General features: G+C 41.4%; 1 protein-coding gene across 1 annotated transcript in view; it reads left to right on the top strand.

The window, feature by feature from the left end:
• The first annotated feature begins 4568 nt into the window (after window positions 1-4568).
• Window positions 4569-21362, top strand: part of inpp4b (inositol polyphosphate-4-phosphatase type II B) — a 718933-nt gene continuing 702139 nt past the window's right edge. The window contains exon 1 of the mRNA XM_048597564.1: window positions 4569-4656. Coding sequence (XP_048453521.1) covers window positions 4620-4656 — 37 coding nt within the window. The 5' untranslated portion in view covers window positions 4569-4619. The remainder of the gene's footprint in view (window positions 4657-21362) is intronic.

The following is a 21362-nucleotide window of genomic DNA, read 5'->3' on the forward strand; positions in this document are numbered from 1 at the left end:
TTATTGACAGTTTAACTCAGGGGAACAGCTACTTCCTATCCACCCTGTGCATGCCTCTCATAATCTATATAGACCTCAATCAATTCCTTTTTCAACCTCTATTGCTCCAGAGAAAACAACCTGAGCTTATCAAATAATAGCTTCATACCTAAAGTGCTCCATCTGAGGCCACATCCTGGTGAATGTCCTCTGCACCATTTCAAGTGCAATCATATCCTTCCTATAGTGCAGTGACCAGAACTGCACACAGTACTCTAGCTGTGGCCTAACTCACGTCTTGCACAGTTACAGCATGACCTCCCTGCTTTTATAATCTATGCCTTGACTGACAAAGACAAGTGTCCTATATGCCTTCTTAACTATCCTATTAATCTGCCCTTCCACTTTCAGGGATTTGTGGACACACATCCCAAGACCCCTCTGTGCCTCTGAGCTTCCTAATATCCTACCATTTGTTGAGTACTCCCTTGTCTTGTTACTTCTTCCAAAGTGCATCACCTTAGACACATTTACCAGGGTTAAATTTTATCTGCCACTGACCTGTCCATGTGACCAATCAGTTTATATTCTCCTGTTACTTAGGACTTCCTCATTCCTCACTGTCAACCACCCAGACAATCATTTCATCTGTAAACATACTTATTACCCCCACCCTCCCACCACCATCACCACCAATTTTCTCATAGTTTATACATAGCAAGAACGGTCAGGCACCCAGCACAGATCCCCATTGTACGCCAGTGGACACAGGTCTCCAGTCACACAACCTTTTACCACCAACATCTCTCCTATCAAGAAGCCAATTTTGAATTCACTTGCCAATTTCCTTTGATTCAGTGTGCTTTTAACCTTCTTTGTCAGTCTTCCATTTTGGATATTGTCAAATGTTTTGCTGAAATCCATATAGATTAGATCAACTGCCCTACCCTCATCTACAAGCTTGGCCACTTCCTCCCAAGATACAACCAGATTTGTTAGGCATGGCCTCACTGACAAAGTCATGCTGACTATCCCTGATTAAACTTTACCTCTCTAAATGGAGATTAATTCGCTCCTGCAGAATGTTCTCTAATAGTTTCCGTACAACTGCTGAGTAATTCATTGGTGTGTAAATCCTTGATTTATTTATATCATCCTTCTTGAAAAGTGGAACCTTTAAAAGTAATTCTCTGGTAAATCCCCTCTGGCCAGAGAGGAATTAAAAATTTGGGTAAGGGCACTGGTGATTTCCTCCTTTTGTCTCCCGTAGCAGCCTGGGATTCAGTTTACCTGGACCTGGGTATTCATCCACTTGTAAGCCCATGAAAACCTTCAATACCTGCTCACTCGCTGTGTCAAACTGCTCAAGAACCTCCCAGCCCAACTTCACGATCTCTGTACTTACAACCTCCTCCTCCAAAGTGAAGACAGATGTGAAGTAATTATTTAACACCAGTCCTGTAGATCCACGCATAGATTTCCCTCTTGGTCGCTAATGGGCCCATTTTGTTCTCTGGTTACTCTCTCCCCCTTGCTACACATGTAGGATATTTTAGGATTCTCCCTAATGTTGCCTGCTAGTGTTCCTCATGCCCCATCTTTGCTCTCCTAATTGCTTTCTTAAGAATCCCCCTGCACATTCTGTATTCCACTGGGGTCTCTGTTTATTTCCGCTTGCTGTACATGTTACGTGCCTTTCATTTTCTTTTTATCCAGTTCTGAATATTCATAGACATCCAGGGTTCCCTGGGCTTGTTGCTCCTACATTTTACTCTAAAGGAAACATGTTGGGCCTGTACTTTCTCCAGTTCCTTTTGAATGCCTTCCACTACTCTGCTGTGATTTTACCCAAAAGTAGCTGCACCCAGTCTACTTTGAACAAATCATACCTTATTTTAATAAATTCTGCCTTTGTCCAATCCTAAGCCCTTTCTTTGCAGACCACCTTTTTCTTTTTCCATGCCAAACTTAAAACGTATGATGCTGTGGTCACTATCACCAAAATGCTCCTCCACTGTCAGTTTGAACGCCTGTCTGGCTTAGTTTCCCAGAATTTAGTCCAGCGCTCTCCACTGTGCATTGTAGGACCATCTTCATGTTGATGTTAAATACTGTCCTGAATAGAAATGCATGAAATTAGTTCCCGTAACCAGTGAATTTGATAAGGTACTACTTGGTAGGTTGTAGAGTAAGGTTAAATCACATGGGATTCAGGGAGAGCTAACCAATTGGATACAAAATTGCCTTAACGATAGAAGACGAAGTGGTGCTAGAGGGTTGTTTTCCAGGCTGGAGGCCTGTAATCAGCAATGTGCCACAGGGATTGGTGCTGGGTCCACTGTTATTTGTCATTCATATAAATTATTTTGATGAGAATTTAGGAGGTATGGTTAGTAAGTTTGTGAATGACACCAAAATTGGTGATATGGTGGATAGTGAAGAAGGTTATCTGGGAATGCAGCGAGATCTTGATCAACTGGGCCAGTTGACTGCAGAATGGCAGCTGGAGTTTAATTTAGATAAATGCAAGGTGTTGCATTTTGGTTGTTTAAACCAGTGCAGGACTTGCACAGTCAATGGTAGGGCCCTGGGGAGTGTTGTAGAACAAAGAGATCTACAGGTATAGGTTCACAGCTTCTTGAAAGCGGAGTCAAAGGTAGACAGGGTGGTGAAGAAAGCTTTCGGCATGCATGCTTTTATTGGTCAAAGCAATGAGTCTAGGTGTTGGGATGTCTTGTTGCTGCTGTACAGCAGCAATGGCAAGGCCATATTTGGAGTGCTGTGCACAGTTCAGGTCAACCTACTATAGAAAGGATATTATTAAACTAGAAACAGAGCAGAAAAGATTTACAAGGATGCTATCTGGGCTGGAAGGTTTGAGTTATAAGGAGAGGCTGGATAGGCTGGGGCATTTTTCCCTCCGAGTGCAGGAAGCTGAGAGGTGACCTAATAGAGATTTACAAAATCATGGGAGGCATAGATAAGGTAGATAGCCAACAGCTTCTCCCCATGTTAGGGCAGTCTAAAATTAGAGGGCATAGGTTTAAGTTAAGAGGGGAAGAGATATAGAAGGCTGCACAGGGGGAATTTTTTTCACACGGAGGGTGGCAAGTGTCTGGAACAGGCTGCCAGAGGTAATGGTTTAAAGTGAATACAATTTTGTCACTTAACAAACATTTAGACTGGTACATGGATCGGATGGGTATGGAGGGATATGGACCAAATGGGACTAGGTTAATTGTGAAAACTAGGTGGCATGGGCAAGTTGGACTGAAGGGCCTGTTGCCATGCTGTAATCCTCTGACTCTATGCCTCTAATCACCTACTGCTATCTCACCTGCTTTTTTCTTCCTCTCCTCCTGTCCAGTCAGGCTGCTTGTGCCAGAAGCTTGTCTCTTTCTGCACTTTGTTGAGGTATCACAGCCCTCACTTGTTTCCAAAATACAAATCAATTTGTGAGCAAGACCACAGTGGAGTGATACACTACCTGCCTGATTCTCTTGGACTGCCTGGTGGTCACCCATTTTTTTCCCCCTAGTTCCTTTTGTCTGCAGTATGACCACCTCTCTAAATGACCTATCCACATAACTCTCAGCCTTATGGATGTGTCGCAGTGTCTCTAGCCATCGCTCGAGCTCCAAAACATGTAGCTTAAATTTTGTCAGTTGGGACCACTTCCCACACACATCATCTTGAACTCTGATAAGGTCCATGAATTTGCACATACGACAGGTCACACGTACCTGTCAACTTGCGTTCCCTGTACTATCTTAAACCTGAACTTGCATTGCTAACTTTTCTAGATACTTAATCTTGAAGATACCTTAACTGGACTAAGCTATATATTCAGCAGACCATACTCATCCAATCAGCTGCTTCTTTTTGCACCACTTTTTGGAAGTTGTTGTCACCTCTGAGGTCTGCCTCTAGATTCAGTGAAGGTTTACACTGCTGCACACCACTCATGCTGCTTCTCAAACTGAATTTGATTGGGGCTTTGCCGTTCAGACTTCTAACAGGAAACGCTGAATCTGTTTGCCCCCAGGGTTTGCTCTGCTGGCTGTTTGAGATCACCTCTCATTCTTCTAAACTCCAGATAATATATACCAAGTCTATTTATTCTTTCCTCTTAGAACATCCATTCATCCCAGGAATTAATTTTGTGAACCTACATTGTATTCCCCATCTGGCAAGTCTGTTTCTAAAGGTAAGACAAACCAAGCTGTACACAATACTCCAGGTGTGGTCTCACTAAGATGCACTATAGTTGGAATGAGACATCTTTACTTCAATACTGAAATCCTTTTGTAACAAAAGCCAATGTGCCATTGTGGCCTTAATTGTTTGCAGTACATGAATGTTAACATTTTCAGTGACTAATGAGCAAGGACTCACAAAAGTACTTTTTTAGTTTCAAGTTCTTAAGTTTCATTCTTAAAATCTAACCTAGTCTGTAATTAGCAGCAACAGAAAAGTACTGTGTAAATAGACAGTTTATTTCTTTCTTATGACGTTGACAGGGTAAACATATCCCACTGATAAAGCTGAACAGTTAATTAGGTAACTGGTTGAATCTGGTTTACTTCAAGTCCAGATCAGCTGGCTATGAATGGAGTTCTTTAGTGCAGCCAAGGCCGCAGATGCAGTTAAAGAAACTGAGTGCAACCTGTGAGTTTGGTGAGTATGGAGTTCAAGGAGGGGGGAGGTATTTGTTTCATTTGCTTTTTCCGTTCATGGTTAGCACTGCTGCCTTGCAGCCAGGGACCTAGGTTCGATTCCACCCTTGGGTGACTGTCTGTGTGGAGTTTATACGTTCTCCCTGTGTCTGTGTGGGTTTCTTCCACGTGCTCCAATTTCCACTCACAGTTTAAAGATGTGCAGGTTAGGTGAATTAGTCATGTGAAATGCAGGGTTACAGGGATAGGGGAGGGAGTGGAGTGGGTTTGGGGGTCTCCAAACAGTAACCACAATGTGGGAAAAGTAATGAGTTCTTGTGACAGACAGACTGCAATAATCTTGGGTGATTTTAATCTACATGTAAACTGGTAAAATCAGATTGACGGTAGTAGCCTGATGAGTTGTTCATAGAATATTTTTGAGAGAGTTTCTGAGTAGTACGTCTGAAATCACCTAGAGAGCAGGCTATATTAATTAGACTTAATCTTTTCACACGTTAGTATTGCACAATACTAATTAATTTCAGATTAAAGGCACCAATAGGTAACAGTGATACAATATGATTTTGAATTTACATCCAGTTTGAAAATTAGATTGCGTTTAAGAATAGTATTTTAAACCTAAATAAGGGCAACTAGTGGGCATGGAAGTTGACCTTGCTGAAGTGAACTAGCATACTAGCCTAAGGGATAGATCAGTAGAGAGGCAGTGGCAAAAATTTTGATGGGATATTTTAAAGCAAGTATAATAAATAAAGAAATAATAATAAATAAAGAAAAACTTCATTGAAATCATAACGTTCCATTCACATGAGAAGATAGCCAGATATGCCACTCTGAGACATTAAGCCTTTGCATTGGGGTAATAGCACATGAAATGTTCTAGCAAATTAAGGATTAGGTATCCTTTCAAAACGAGATTAAAGACACAGCAGTTTGTCATCTGTGTTGTCTGGTGTTAATTTACTAATCAAATGTCATAAGTAGAATTTAATGATGATTGGATGAATGGAATCTCACATGTTATAGGTGCTTGGTATTTTGAATAATGTAACACCCATATACAGGTAGTGCAAAATTAGAAACAAAAACAGAAGTTACTGGAAAACTCCGCAGGTCTTGTGGCATCTGCAGAGAGAAAGCATAGTTAATGTTGCTAGTCCAGTAATCCTTCAGACTCTCCTTTGTTCATTTAGTGCAAAGTCAATGATTTGTAACTATTCAGGGAGATACACTCTTCCTGTGGGGGGCAAAGTCTGGATCTCCCTTGAGTATGCAGAATAATCACTGGAAAAGCTTCCACATATCTCTGCTTTTTATAGGTTGAGGTAACTTTAAGAGAAAACCTTAGCTACCTGATCGGCATGGACAAGTTGGACCGCAGAGTCTGTTTCCGTGCTGTATGATCTGACTCCCCTTTTCGAGAAAAAGCTAGTTCAAATGTAAGAATGATATCAAGATTTGGTACAGGTGTTATAAGAAGTGTAAAGTAAGTCTTGGTCCTCTGGGGAGTTAATAGATGACATAGAAAATGCAGATTCAAACAAAACACATTTTGCATCTGTGATCACTATAGAGGATACAGCAAACATTCCTGTAATAGCTATAAATCAGATGATAGGAGGGAGAGGGGAAGTTAGTGAAATTACATTCACCAGAACAATTTTCTACCTTCTGCAGGAAGAATCCACAGCTTTACTGTTTCTCTTTCTGCGCCTCCAAGGTTGACTGTCACATCAGGACCATAAATCAGGTTATTAACAGTCTCCAATGATGTTAATTACCATGCCTTATGTGCTATGGTTGGAATAATTAGTACTAACTTTGTAAACCCAGCAATTTTACGATTGTCATTAATGTCAATAGGGAGGTTCACAGGGAGTTGGGATTCCATCAGCTTAAGCGAGACCAGCAGAGCAACACAAATTATCAAGCAATCTGCAGAGAATCAAAATTCGTGGTGTACCTCCTGTACTCTGCAAATTGCTGTGTTTTTTGTGCATTAATAATGAGGCTCTGTCCATGTTTCTTTATAATCCCAGCAATTTCTGGTCCATTCTGAGGTTAACTAAGTCAAAATGTTTTGCATTCTTCATCAATGTTGGCCATTTATAAGCATCTTCTAGTATAATGGTGATCTGTGCTCACATGTCAAGTGTATAAACTGATCCTGCCACTGTGTTGCATGTAGAGGATATAGGTTTGTGACAAATAACAAATGAAGCATCATTAATCATTCTTGAATGGTGAGATGCTTATTCAGTTCTGCCAAAAATAAATACATAATTCAAGTAAATTTGTGGTAACTACAAGATGAGTGCACTGTTTGTGCCTGGATGTGCACTGACAGGAGTTGCACATTGCTTTTCTGGTTATTTAATGGTTATTTTTATTTATAAAAATGTTGATTCCAACCCTTTCTGCTGCTGTAAATTAACCTTGCCAGTTTCACAGCTTTTCAGCCATAACCCTTACAGTGTGTGTTGAGCACAATGTACTGCAGCATTTCACTAGGGGTCAAGTAGCTTTGTTCAAATCGGCAATAACCCTGCTTTAAAAGGTAGAGGAAGACACAAATACATATTTAAACAATATGGATATCTTCAATTTTTTGAATAATCTGTATTTTTAAAAATCCCTGTTTCTTTAATCTAGGACCTTACTAAATGTGTGGATTTGAATGCACACCCCCAGAACTTTAGCCTGAGGTTGCAGGATTACTAACCTACTGCACCACCACTGCCTTGGCTAATAAAATAATATCAGCGGATGTATGTAATGGGTTTAAGAAGGCAGGCATCTATGAGCATGTGCTCCAAGATTTCTTTGCTCCTTACACTTCTCAGTATCTGAAGAAGGGTTCTGACCCAAAACGTCAACTTTCCTGCTCCTCTGATGCTGCCTGGCCTGCTGTGTTCCTCCAGCTTCATTCTGTGTCATCTCAGTATCTCACTATTGCATTTCCCTTTTCCTTGCGGGGTCAGTTAGCTCAGTTGGATAGATGATTAGAACGTGGTGCAGAATAAAGCCAACAGCACTAATTCAGTCTCGTTACCAGCTGTGGTGATTTATGGAGACAAAACAAAAAGTACAGGAAAACTCTGCAGGTCTGGCAGCCTCTGTGGAGAAAGAAGCAGAGTTAATGTTTTGAGTCCAGTTTGACTCTTCTTTAGAATGATTGATTTGAATTCCATCCATGACCTTTTGGTCACCTGACCATTGATATCTTCTGTCAATCTACAACTTTTTGCCCTCATGATCAACCACACAGCCAAATTTTTGTAATTATGCAGGCTCATAGGCCCTCTACTCAGGCCAAAGTCTTTGATATGTACAAACCCTCTAATCCCACAACCTTGGGACCAAGGTCATGCTAGTTTCTAGATGTTACTGGATTTCAGGCAAGATGGCCAGACTCTGCGTTGTTTGGGTTGAGCCTGATTGGATGGGGTCAAGTGTTGCTTGAAGCAGAGGTTATAGCAAGTTGTGAAGCAAATATTTAGTCAGGCACTACATTGCCCTAGTGCAGCTCCTAGCTGAATCGTTGAGTAATATTTTTGAAATGCTACTCAACTAAAATTGATACAAAAAGGTGTCCAACTTTCAGAACTCCAGCTTGTGAATAGCTGGATTTGAGACACTTCCTTGATCTTTAAAAATCAAGGGACCAAGTACAAGTCTGTGTAACCCCACTGGTAACAGCCTATCAATCATGAAAAGAAAACATCAGTCAATTGTTGCCCTTTGCTTTCTGTCATTAAAGCAATTTTGAATTAAATTTGCCACTTTCCCTTAGATTTCATAGACTTTTACTTTGTGGTTCATTCAGCTCTGTAATCTAGTCAAAGGCCTTGTTTAAAATCAATGTAAGCTACATCAGATGCTGCCCACATGACCTTCCTTGTTACCTCAAAAGTGCAATCTGGTCAGCGATGGTCCTGATTAAGTCTATGCTGACTATCCTTGATTAATCCATGACTTTCTGTAGTTCATATAGTCTCTACAATTCATACAGTTTTCAATAATTTTACTCTTCATGGAGTTTAGGCTGACTGATGTGTAATTACTTAGTCTATCCTTTTTTTCAAAGAATGGCTGCATTTTTAAATGGTGTAAGTTAACCAGATGGCTGGTACACCAGGGGCCAAAATATAGAAGTTTAATTGCACCAACTTGTAAGTAATTACATAAGCTGCCTTTTGCCCAGGGCATGCCAACATGTAAAGTTTACTTTTGGATTGTGGAAAGAGACTAATGAACCCAATTAAACTTGAAGCTATTATAGCAATCATTAATTCTGTATGTGTCTACTGTGGTGGTTTTGAAACTTGTCACATAACCAAGAACCCTTCATTGATTGGGACTGACAAAAATTTATCAGAGCTTTGCATTTTTATTTTGATACTTGAGGCATCCATTCATTGGATGGCTATAAAGTTCTCTCTCATATGATTTGTTTTCTAGCAAGTATTACTAAAATTGGATTTTTATGCTCAACACGTTGTCATTGTCTGAACTTTGTCCTTTATTGAGGATCAAATCTATTTCCCTTCTTGCAGCTGCCTTGCAAAATTGATTTTCTGAATCAATGATCACCATAAGATGTAAGAGCAGAATTAAACCATTTGGCCTGTTGAGTCTGTTCTGCCATTTGATCATGGCTAATGTGTTTCTTAACTCTATTCTCCCGCCTTCTACCTGTAACCCTTAATCCCCTTACTAATCAAGAAGCTATCTATCTCTGTCTTAATTTCACTCAATAACCTGGCCTCCACAGCCCTCTGTGGCAAGGTATTGACACCATCAATCCAGGTGTCAGATGTACTTGACCAGCAAAAAAGTACAGCAGATCACATAAATTAAAATAACCTAAAACTAAATTCCATTCAAGTAGGATCTAAAATGTCCTGAATAACTACCAGACACATTTTGCAGCTGTTGGCTACTTGTGCTCCAGTTTACTGAAAATCTGGCTAATGAATACTATGATTGCTTGTTTGACGTGGGTTTTTGAACCACAGCTCTTCAAATGCAGAGATGACGAGCATGCAGATGGGGAACAGGGATATAAAGTGAGACCAAAGGCGGGGGTTAAAAGTGGTGCAGAAACCACAAGATAATTGTGGAGGAGCTGTGACTACCACTGTTGCCACTGGGAACAAGCTTGACATGTGACTCAAAAGACAGCAGCTTGATGATTTTGCTGAGGGAAAGACTACAAGAAACGAGTAGGAGCCAGCCACTACTTTTTGTTTGGGGATGGGGTGAGTGCACTTTAAGTACAAATATAGTCAACCTTGTGGGTGTGGGAAGAGATGGAGGGGCTTGGCGATTGAACCATTTGTGCAGCCTGCAGCCTGCTGTTGTGGCAGCAGTGAGGTTTTGCTGCTTTTACAGGAGCAGATCAACTAGTAGGTGCACTCTCTCCGTTACCATATTCCCCAAAAGCATACGTGGATTCTTCAGCACTGTCAAGTCCTTCTACAGCCCAAGCACCCAAGGACTTATCCCATAGAGAACTATGAAAAGAATGGCTTTCATTAAGGACAGTACTAGTTCACAATTGTCAGGAAAACTTTCCACTTGCTAGGTGCTGGCATGCAAGCTGCATTTCTTTTAATTGGATCCACCGCAGACCAGATATGTGCAATGTTGGGGTGGGGATGGTGGGTTGTTGGTCAAACAAGGTTGTGTCATTGCATCAACGCTCTCCTTGATTTTTCTCGCTGGAACAGTGCACGTCATGTTCATGAAGTCTCCTGTTGAAGTGGACCTTCTCTGCTGGACAAGAGACAACTGTTCAAACTGTGTCACCTTCAGTCCAGAACTAAAGCCAGCTCAACCTCTGTCACAGAGATAGTACTTGTGTGCACATATGTTGAGGCTGAGCTCTAAACTATCATTGGTGACTGGACCTTAGGCTGAAGATCTAGAAGATAAAGGTCTTCCATTAGCTTGCATACACTGTGCAACACTCAACCACCCAAGATCCATGGGGGTGCTACTGCAGTAGATTGATATTCACACCTTCAGAGCTGTCTTCCAATGAGGACAGATGCAAACTGTGAAATTCAACATTGTCTCCAGGCTACCAGCACATCTTTGGTATTCTAGAGAACAGTGTTTGATGACAAAGACCTCAAGACCATGGACTACAGGGCATCACTATTTAACTTCACTTTGTATGTGTCAGATATGGACAATATAGAATAGGCATGTCAAATTCCTAGAGAAATATCATAATGATAGAAACGGCAAAATGTATAAAAACCTCGAAATCCAATGGCAGGATAGGTGGTTCAGAGGTAACATCCTGGTAAACCTTTACTGTACCCTGTCCAAAGCATCCACATTCCTTCTGGTAGTGTGGTGACCAGAACTGTACACAATATTCCAAGTGTGGCCTAACTAAAGTTCTGTAAAGCTGCAACATAACTTGCCTATCCTTTATGCTCAATGCCCCTTACAATGAAGGCAAGCATGCCATAGGCTTTTTTTTTTTAGCTAACCTTACCTAGCTGTGCTGCCACCTTCAGTGATCTGTGGACCTGCACATCAAGATCCCTCTGCATATCAATACTCCTGTAGGTTCTGCCATGCTCTGTATACTTTCCACGTACTTGACCTTCCAAAATGCATCATCTCACATTTTATCTGGATTAAATTTTATCTGCCATTTTTCTGCCCATGCCTCCAAATGATCTATGTCCTGCTGTATCCTCTGACAATCCTTCTCACTATCTGCAACTCCACCAATCTTTGTATCATCTGCAAACTTCCTAATTAGACCAGCCAGGTTTTCTTCCAAATCATTTATGTAGTCCACGAACAGTAGAGGTCCCAGCACTGACCCCTGTGGAACACCACTAATCACAACCCTCCATTCCGAAAAGCATCCTTCCACCCCTAACTTCTGTCTTCTACGATTAGCCAATTCTGTATCCATCTTGCCAGCTCATCCCTGATACCATGTGACTTCATCTTTTGTACGAGTCTTCCACGAGGGACCTTGTCAAAGGCTTTATTGAAATCCATGTAGACAACATCACTTGCTTTTCTTGTCATCAATTATCTTATCTTCATCACCTCAAAAAATCTCGAAGTTAGTGAGGAATGATCTCCCATGCACAAAACCAGTAAAATACAGTGAGTCAGTGAGTCCATTTGCTTCTAAATGCATATAGGTCTTACCCATGAGAATTTTTTCCAATAACTGAGTAATAAACATTATGAGCAATAAAAGTATGACCTTGAGAGGGGCTGGAACACAGCAGCTGGTTCATGGCCAACTTTTCGTTACATGCATATTTGTTCCATCCACCTAATAAATAATGCTTTTGGGTGTTTTTCATTTTCACAGCTTTTCTATGGAGTGATATCCACTTGTTTCTGTGAGTCTACATCCCTGTGTTCTGTATTTTACTGTCACATGCTGTGAACAGTGGTTGCAGCACTGAAGAGGAGGCATTTCTGCATATTACACTGGACCCTTGAAGGCGATATTCACTTAATGCCAGTCCCTGCCTTTTCCCTGTACACCTGAAAAGTTTTACATTCAGATTATGATCCACTTCTCTTTTTTTTTTAAAACTTCCGTTGAAGACTCAAATCCAGGAACTCCCTTCCTAACAACTGTGTGGGGATATCATTCCTATGGGGCGTACAGTCATTCAAAAACCTTAAGGGAAATTACAATTGAGGAATAGTGGCACCCAAATCCCAAGAATGGGAAAAATTAACTTGGACCAAAGCTGGAAAATTTGTGACGTTCATCTAAGCTTGACTCAATTGCCAGATCACTACATTTGGACGTGAAGGACAGACTTCAAGAAAAGATAATCTGGAAGTAAATTTCAGCTTTGTGGCATTCTCAGTATTTGGCAAGATGAGATTAGAACAATCTAAGGATATAGGGTAAACTATTTAGGACAGAGGAGAAATTTCTTCACCCAAAGAGTGATGAGCATGTGGAATTTGCTATTGCAGAAGGCAGTGAAGGCAAACATTATATGATCTCAAGAAAGAGTTGGATTTAAGACTTGGGGCTAAAGGAATCAAAAGGTAGGGGGTAAAAGGTGAAACAGGAGTTGGATGGTCGGCCATAATCAACGAACGACGAAGCAGTCTCAAAGGACCAAATGGCCCTCTCCTGTTCTCATTTTACTGTTTCTCTGAAACACTGAAAGGGTGATTTGGATTGAAGAAAGTTGATGTGTACTATGTCTGGTTTAGCAAGAAGTAGTGGTTTGCTTGTATCCAGAAAATTTTTATGCTCAATTACTTGAAGTAGCTATCCAAACAATTGCTCAAATGAGATATTGAAGAAGAAAATTCCTGAGGGTGTTGAGCTGATAACTATTGAGTGAGTTATTTTCAATTGTGAAAGAGTTACCAAGGCTGCTTGTGTAAATTCTGATTGGCACTAATAATGATGCGGCTTACCTTGGAGCTAATAACTTGGACCAAAAATAAAACTGGGAAAGAAGGGGGAATCCTGCTTCTGCTACAAAAGCTTTCTTTTCACTGTCACAGATCCAGAAACATGACCATCTGTCTGGTATGTAAAATGACATGTTTATGTAATAAATTTGCAGAATACATTCTGAATATTGTGCAATGAAAGGATATTGATATTGAAGTGTTTCCACTAAGTTCAGCTCACAAAGACTTAAAAGGCTATAAATAGGAAATAAAAAGAAGAGGAAGAAAGGAAGTCAATTGAAGCTAAATGAATAGAGTGTAGAGATATACAGCATGGAAACAAACCCTTTGGTCCAACTTGTCTGCGCCAACTAGACATCCCAATCTGACCTAGACCCATTTGCCAGCTTTGGCCATATCCCTCTAAACCCTTCCCATTCATATACCCATCCAGATGCTTTTTAAATGTCATTATTGTACCCACCTTCACCACTTCCTCTGGCAGCTCATTCTAGATATGCACCACCCTCTGTGTGAAAAAGTTACCCCTCAGGTCATCTTTAAATCTCTCCCCTCTCACCTTAAACCTTTGCCCTCCAATTTTGGACTCCCAACCCTAGGAAAAAGACCTTGGCTATTTCCCCTATCCATTCCCTCCTGATTTTATAAACCTACATAAGATAACCTGTCAGCATCTGACTGCTCCAGGGGAGAAAAAGACCCAGGCTACTCAGTCTCTCCCTATAACCGAAACCCTCCAATCCTAGCAACATCCTTGTAAATCTTTTCTGCACTCTCAAGTTTAACAACATCCTTCCTATAGAAGGGCGACCAGAATCGTTTGCAGTTCTAAAAATGGCCTCACCAATGTTCTATACAGCTGCAACATGACATTGCAACTTCTATACTCAATACGTTGACCAATGAAGGTGAGTGTGCTATATGCCACCTTCACCACCATGTCTACCTGTGACTCCACTTCCAAGGAACTATGCACCTGCATCTGTAGGTCTCTTTATTCAGCAACACTCCCCAGGGCCCTACCTGTCCTGCCTAGTTTGCCTTACCAAAAAGTAACACTTCACATTTATCTAAATTAAACTCCATTTGCCACTCGTCAGCCTGTTGGTTCATCTGATCAAGGTCCCATTGTACTCTGAGATAATCTTCCAATAGTTTGTCAAATTGTGCTTCTCGCAAAATAAGCTATGCTGTTCTGAGAACCAGAAACCATTCTACATTATTAAGACTCTGCCAAGAAATTTGGGTGACCTGATATGCAGAGTAGAATACCTACACCTGAATGGTGAGGCTCACAGCATTCCGTTGTGATGTTTGGATATCATCCTCATTGAACTGAAGAGTTCTACAGGGCTGTGGTGTGAGCCATGAAGTAACGTTCCCGACTGAAGCAGTTTAAATGTTGCTGATGTGCACTCCTTACATCTAATATGCTGGGTATCATATTTCCAACTGAAAATGTATGTCTGCTTGCTGTGACATTTTGTGAATTTGATCATTTGCTTAGCACCCAAGAAATGATTTCTGCCTGGCTAAATTTCTGGGCCCTGGTGGCAGCATAACCTTATTTGTTTGGAAGCACTGAGGTATTAAGACTTTTACCCAGGAGTCTGGGAACTTATACCATTGATATTTCCATGTGGTTCATTATACATGAACTTACTGACTTTGCAATGTGTAACTGCAGTATTCAGAAACAATATTCAGAAAAACTCTCTAATTGCAGCACATCTGTAAAGAAAATTATTCAGCAGAGCCACTGTCTTGGGTGCAGTTGGGATATGTGTTTAACTTTCTCAGGTTAAGTTCAGGTTTCTAATGAAAATAATTTCTGTATTCACAAACTTTTATATGAACCAGCAAAATTGAACTGTTATAGAATGTAATTGGTTTCTTATGTTTTTTGTTAAAAAGATTTCCTTAACAGATTTTGAATGATAACCTTGTGAAGTTTATAAACACTGTTGAAAATTAGTTTATCACAAAGTTTTTTTTAGATAAGCATACAATCCTTCACCAGCGAATAGCTTGAATTTAAAATTAATGGAACTAATTTGAAACAAAATACCACACTGAATCATTTACCAACATCGGCATTAATTGAATATTTTTTGATGTGAAAAATACGTGCCTACTAACATTTTGGCAGCTGAGAAAATTTTATTTCCATTCTCCCAGTCACTCACCACGTTTCCTAATGTACTGTTAAGGGACCAGAACTGTCTTAAATCTGACTTCTTTGAGCTTACTGATCTTGGGCAAGGCAGAGGTGGTGCTGATGGGGGAATGAATTATAATTGATCTCAAATCCATCCTCTTGTTTTGTTTGCTATCCAATGATAGCAATCAGAAAATTTATGTATAAAGTCTGGATGTGGACAAACAAGCCATCTTCCTGTCCCTCACTTGTGGCCAAATAACTGGCTGAGCTTCCTAAATTCGTACAAAGAGTGAAGGATGAGCACTTAGGTAGGATACCAAAGGCACTGTGAATGTCACATAGAGAAATACAGCAGGTTGGAGGGGGCTGTTTTACTGACTGTTATGGTCACCATATTTACAGAAAGAAAAACATGCATTTATATAGCACTTTTCATGATCACCAGATGTCTTAAAACATTAATAGCAGAAGAAGCACTTTTGAAGTGTAGTTACTGTTGTAGGAAATGTCAGCCAAAATTAAAATCAATAGGCAGCATGAAGTTGGTGTCGTTTCTACATGGAATGTAGGACATGGGATCAGTGTGCCTTCTGATCAAATTCAATTTGGCTTCCTACCCCTCAGACCAACCTTTTGAACATCTGCTCAGTTAGATCCTTTGTGGTAGCACCTCATTCTGTTTGATAACCCTTCGGTGATGTGCTTTGATATTTTTACCATGTTAAGTGTGGTGCATAAATGCAAACTGCGGTGTCATTATACAGACAACTGGTTTTTCATTTGACTGAGACTTTGATTCATTGCAGTGTATAAATATGAAGTTTTTTTATGTGAAGTGATCTAACTTGGCTAGTAGACTAATTGAAAGAAAAATAAGACATGCATATGTATAGTGCTTTCGATGATCACCAGAGAACTTAATGCATACACAGCCAATGTTGTAAATGTAGGAAATGCAGTGTATATTTTGCACACAAACTCCAAACATCAATATGATAATGAGCAGATAATCTATTTCTTCTGTGATGTTGATTGAGAGATAAATATTAGCCAGGACCCACGCATACCTTCCCTGCTCTTCTTTAAAATGGTAAATTCTCTAAGTTTTTTTTAATACTAGGCAAATAAAATTTCTGTACAGCTTTCGTGTTCTGTTGGGCTAACACATCTTGAGCCTCAAACGCAGCTGAAGGATTGCTGTCTTCTATCGACTGTTGCAGTAAGATGCAATCTGCAGTGGCCTGTGTTTTGCAGTAGTAATGATTGTGAAGCTGTCAGCATTTGTCTTCATTACTCCTCTGAAATCTACACCAACTTCCAGACTCTGTACATATCCAATCAAATGCTGAAATTCAGAAGTAGCTGCCGGTGATGATACGCTTGTCCAGACGATACACTGTTGATGTCCCCCCCCAGATTGTAATTGGTTGAAAATCAGTGAACTGATGAGAGCTTCCACTCTTCCGTTCTTAATGTCATTGCAAAACCTTTGAAAATGTTATCAAACTGACTGGGTTGCAGCTTAATTTATGTTGAAGTACTAAGTTCATAATTATGACTAAATAGCTTCATTTTCTATGAAAGAGTTACTTTATTTGTTGAATGTCAAATATCTCTGTGATAAACCTCATTTTTAAATGTTTATTATATTTTATCTTATTAGAGACCTGCCTAAGAGCAGGTTCTTTGCTCATTTCTCCATGCGCTGTGGCCTTGTCTTTTCCATTTCACTTGCTCAGGAGCCTACTATTTCACACATGATCATATGAATTACAAGTAGAAGGTCATTTAGTCTTTCAGGATAGCTCCACTGTTCAATAAGTTCATGGTTGATCTGTTTGTCTTTCAAATGTTATATTTCCATCTATCCCTGATTCCCTTGCCAGATGGGAATCTATCTCAAAAATATTCAGTGACCCCATTTCCACTGCCTTCTGAGGCAGTGTTCCAAAGTCTCTCAACAATGATAGGAGAAAAAGTTCCACTCATCTCTGTCCTAAAAGGGTGACCCTGAATTTTGAAACTGTGACCCCACCTCATGAACAAGAGTAAACATCCTTTCCACATTCACCTTGTCAAAACCACTCAATTTTAGAAAAATCAAACTACTCATAACGCTTTTACATTATTATGAAAGCAAGCTTGACTTGTCTAATCTTTCCTTGGTGAAGCCACGACACCCATTCTAAGTATTAATTTAGTACACCTCCCCTGAACCATCTCAAACGCATTTACATCTTTCTTTCAAACAGCAGATCACATCTGCATGCAGCATTTGAGATGTGGTCTCACTAATGCCCTGTATTTATTTTCACTTGTGGGATGTGCGCATTGCTGGCTGGCCAGAATTTATTGCCCATCCCTAGTTGCTCTTGAGATGGTGGGAGGGAATTCCAGGATTTTGACCCAACAACAGGAAGGAATGGTGATACACTTCCAAGTCAGTATGGTGGGTGGATTGGAAGAGAATTTGCAGGTGGCGGTGGTGTTCCCACATATCTGCTGCCCTTATCCTTCTAGATGGAAGTGGCGGTAGGTTTGGAAGATACTGTCTAAGGATCTTTGGTGAACTTCTGCAGTGCATCTTGTAGATAATACACACTGCTGCTACCGAGCATTGGTAGTGGATGCTTGTGGTGCCAATCAAGCAGTTGCTTTGTCCTGGATGGTGTTAAGCTTCTTGAGTGTTGTTGGGGCTGCATCCAGGCAAGTGGACTGAATTCCATCAAACCCCGGGCTTGTAGATTGTGGGCAGGCTTTGGGGATTCAGGAGATGAGCTACTCACTACAGTATTCCTAGCCTCAGACCTGTTCTTGTAGCCACTGTTTCATGTGGTGAGTCCAGTTGAGTTTCTGGTCAATGGTAACTCCCAGGACAGGATAGCAGGGGATTCAGTGATAGTAAAGTGCATGTCAAGGGGTGGTAGTTAGATTATTTCTTCTGGGATTGGTCATTGCCTGGCATTTATATGGTGTGAAAGTTACTTGCCACTTGTCAGCCCAAGCCTGGTTATTGTCCTTATCTTATCACATTTAACAGTGGACTGCTTCACTTCCTACTTGATAGCACTGCTGATAATCCCTTCCATCACTTTATGATTGAAGTAGACTGGGTGGTAATTGGTCAGGTTGGATTTGTCTTACTTTTTGTGCTTGGACTTTCCTGGGCAATTTTTCACATTGTTGGGTGGATGCCTGTGTTGTAACTGTACCAGAAGATCTTGACTACGGGAGCGGCAGGTTCTGGAGCACAAGTCTTGAGTACTATTGCTGGAATATTATCAGGGCCCATAGCCTTTGCAACATTCAGTGCCTGCAACCATTTCTTGCTATCGTGTGGAGTGAGTTGAGTTAGCTGGAATCTGATGCTGGTCACCACTGGAAGGGGCTGAGATGGATCATCCATTTGGCACTTCTGGCTGAAGATTGCTGTGAATGCTTTAGCCTTATCTTTTGCGCTGTGTTTTGGCTCTTCTACCATTGAGGGTGGGGATATTTGTGAAGCCTCCTCCTCCAGTGAGCTATTTAATTGGCCACCACCATTCATGACTGCAGAATTGCAGAGCTTAGATCTGATTTGTCGGTTTTGGGATTTCTTAGCTCTGTCTATCACTTGCTGCTTATGCCATTTAGCATGCAAGTAGTCCTATTCAGTAGCTTCACCAGATTGACATTTTTAGATATGCATGCTGTCCTGCACTGTCCACTAAACCAGGGTTGATCCCTTGACTTGATGGTATTGGTTGATTGGGGTATACGCTGGGTCATGAGGTTACAGATTGTGCTGGAGTACAATTCTGCTGTTGATGGCCCACTGCGCATCATGTATGCCCAGTCTTGAGTTGCTTGATCTGTTCTAAGCATGGTGAAAGTGCATGATGGAGAGTATTCTCAATGTGAAAGCGGGACTTTGTCTCCACAAGGACTGTGCAAAGGTCACTCTTTCCAATACTGTCACGGACAGATGCATTTGCAGCTGGCAGATTGGTAAGGATGAGATCAAGTATTTACTTTCTCTGAGATAGTAGGAACTGCAGATGCTGGAGAATCTGAGATAACAAGGTGCAAAGCTGGATGAACACAGCAGGCCAAGCAGCATCAGAGGAGCAGGAAAGCTGACGTTTCGGGCCTAGACCCTTCTTCAGAAAATCTTGATACTTTGGTACTTTGATACTTTGGTACTTTCTCTTATTGGATCCCTCACCACCTGCTGCAGACCTAATCTGCAAACCACATTCTTTAGGTCCTGACCATTTGTATCAGTAACGCTGCTGCCAAGCCACTCTTGGTGGTGGAACTTGAAATCCCCCACCCTCAGTGCATCCTCTAAGTATTGATCAACGTAGAGTACTGATTCATCAGCCGAAGGAGGATGGTATTTGGTAATCGGCAGGAGGTTTTCTTGCCCATGTTTAACCTGAAGCCATGAGACATCATGGGGTCCGCAGTCAACATTGAGGACTTCCAGGGCAATTCCCTCCTTACATTTTACAACAGTATAATATTCTTACTTATGTTCAATTCCTGTCAAAACAACAGTTAACGTTTCATTTGCCGCCTTAATCGCTTGCATATGTACTTGCATCCAAGCTTTTTGTGACTCATGAATGAGAGCACCTGAAGTCCTCTGCGCATCAGAATTCTGCAGCCATTTACCTTTTAACTAATGCTCTGCTTTGTTATTCTTCCTGCCAGAGTGAATAATTTTACATTATATTCCAGCTGCTAGATTTTTGCCTGCTCACTTAACAAGAATGCAGACCAGTACAGACCAATGTGTCTTTTTATTTTTGTACTTTTCAAAACTATTGCCGCATGAGTTTGTGCCTGAGGCAAATAGGCAAAGATTCCAGAATTTAAGTAATCAGCCTGGGGAAACCTATACTGAATTCAAAATGGTTAAACAGGTAATTAAGAGCATTAGAAACTGAAATATCAATGAAGTTTTTAGATTATTTTCTTAGAGGAATCTAAAAACGCACTACTTTCTTTAATAAGAACTCTTATTGAGCGCCAAGGGATTGCAGTTGGTAGACAGGCAGCAATAATGGCTGATGTTTGAATTAACAATAAATAAAGCCTTTATTCTTTCTCACATTCAAATGCAAAAGAATGTACATGAGTGAAATGAAGGCAGTAACCAAGGAAAGGAATGAGAGATAGTAGGAACTGCAGATGCTGGAGAATCCGAGACAACAAGGTGCAGGGCTGGATGAACACAGCAGGCCAAGCAGCATCATAGGAGCAGAGAGGCTGACGTTTCGGGCCTAGACCCTTCATCAGAAAAGGGGGAGGGGAAGGGGGTTTTGAAATAAATAGGGAGAGAGTGGGAGGCGGATAGAAGAGGGATAGAGGAGAGGATAGGTGGAGAGGAAACAAACAGGTCGAAGAGGCGGGGATGGAGCCAGGAAAGGTGAGTGTAGGTAGGGAGTTAGGAAGGGGATAGGTCAGTCCAGGGAGGACGGACAGGTCAAGGGGGCGGGATGAGGTTGGTCGGTAGGAGATGGAGGTGCGGCTTGAGGTGGGAGGAGGGGATAGGTGGGAGGAAGAACAGGTTAGGGAGGCAGGGACGAGTTGGACTGGTTTTGGGATGCGGTGGGGGGAGGGGAGATTTTGAAACTTGTGAAATCCACATTGATACCATTGGGCTGCAGGGTTCCCAAGCGGAATATGAGTTGCTGTTCCTGCAACCTTCGGGTGGCATCGTTGTGGCACTGCAGGAGGCCCAGGATGGACATGTCGTCTGAGGAATGGGAGGGGGAGTTGAAATGGTTCGCGACTGGGAGGTGCAGTTGTTTGTTGCGAACCGAGCGTAAGTGTTCTGCAAAGCGGTCCCCGAGTCTCCGCTTGGTTTCCCCGATGTAGAGGAAGCCACACCGGGTACAGCGGATGCAGTATACCACATTGGCAGATGTGCAGGTGAACATCTGCTTGATGTGGAAAGTCTTCTTGGGGCCTGGGATGGGGGTGAGGGAGGAGGTATGGGGGCAGGTGTAGCACTTCCTGCGGTTGCAGGGAAAAGTGCCGGGTGTGGTGGAGCTGGAGGGGAGTGTGGAGCGGACAAGGGAGTCACGGAGAGAGTTGTCCCTCCGGAAAGCAGATAA

Source organism: Rhincodon typus, chromosome 1 (genome assembly GCF_021869965.1).
Source record: "Rhincodon typus isolate 14 chromosome 1, sRhiTyp1.1, whole genome shotgun sequence".
Lineage (NCBI taxonomy): Eukaryota > Metazoa > Chordata > Chondrichthyes > Orectolobiformes > Rhincodontidae > Rhincodon > Rhincodon typus.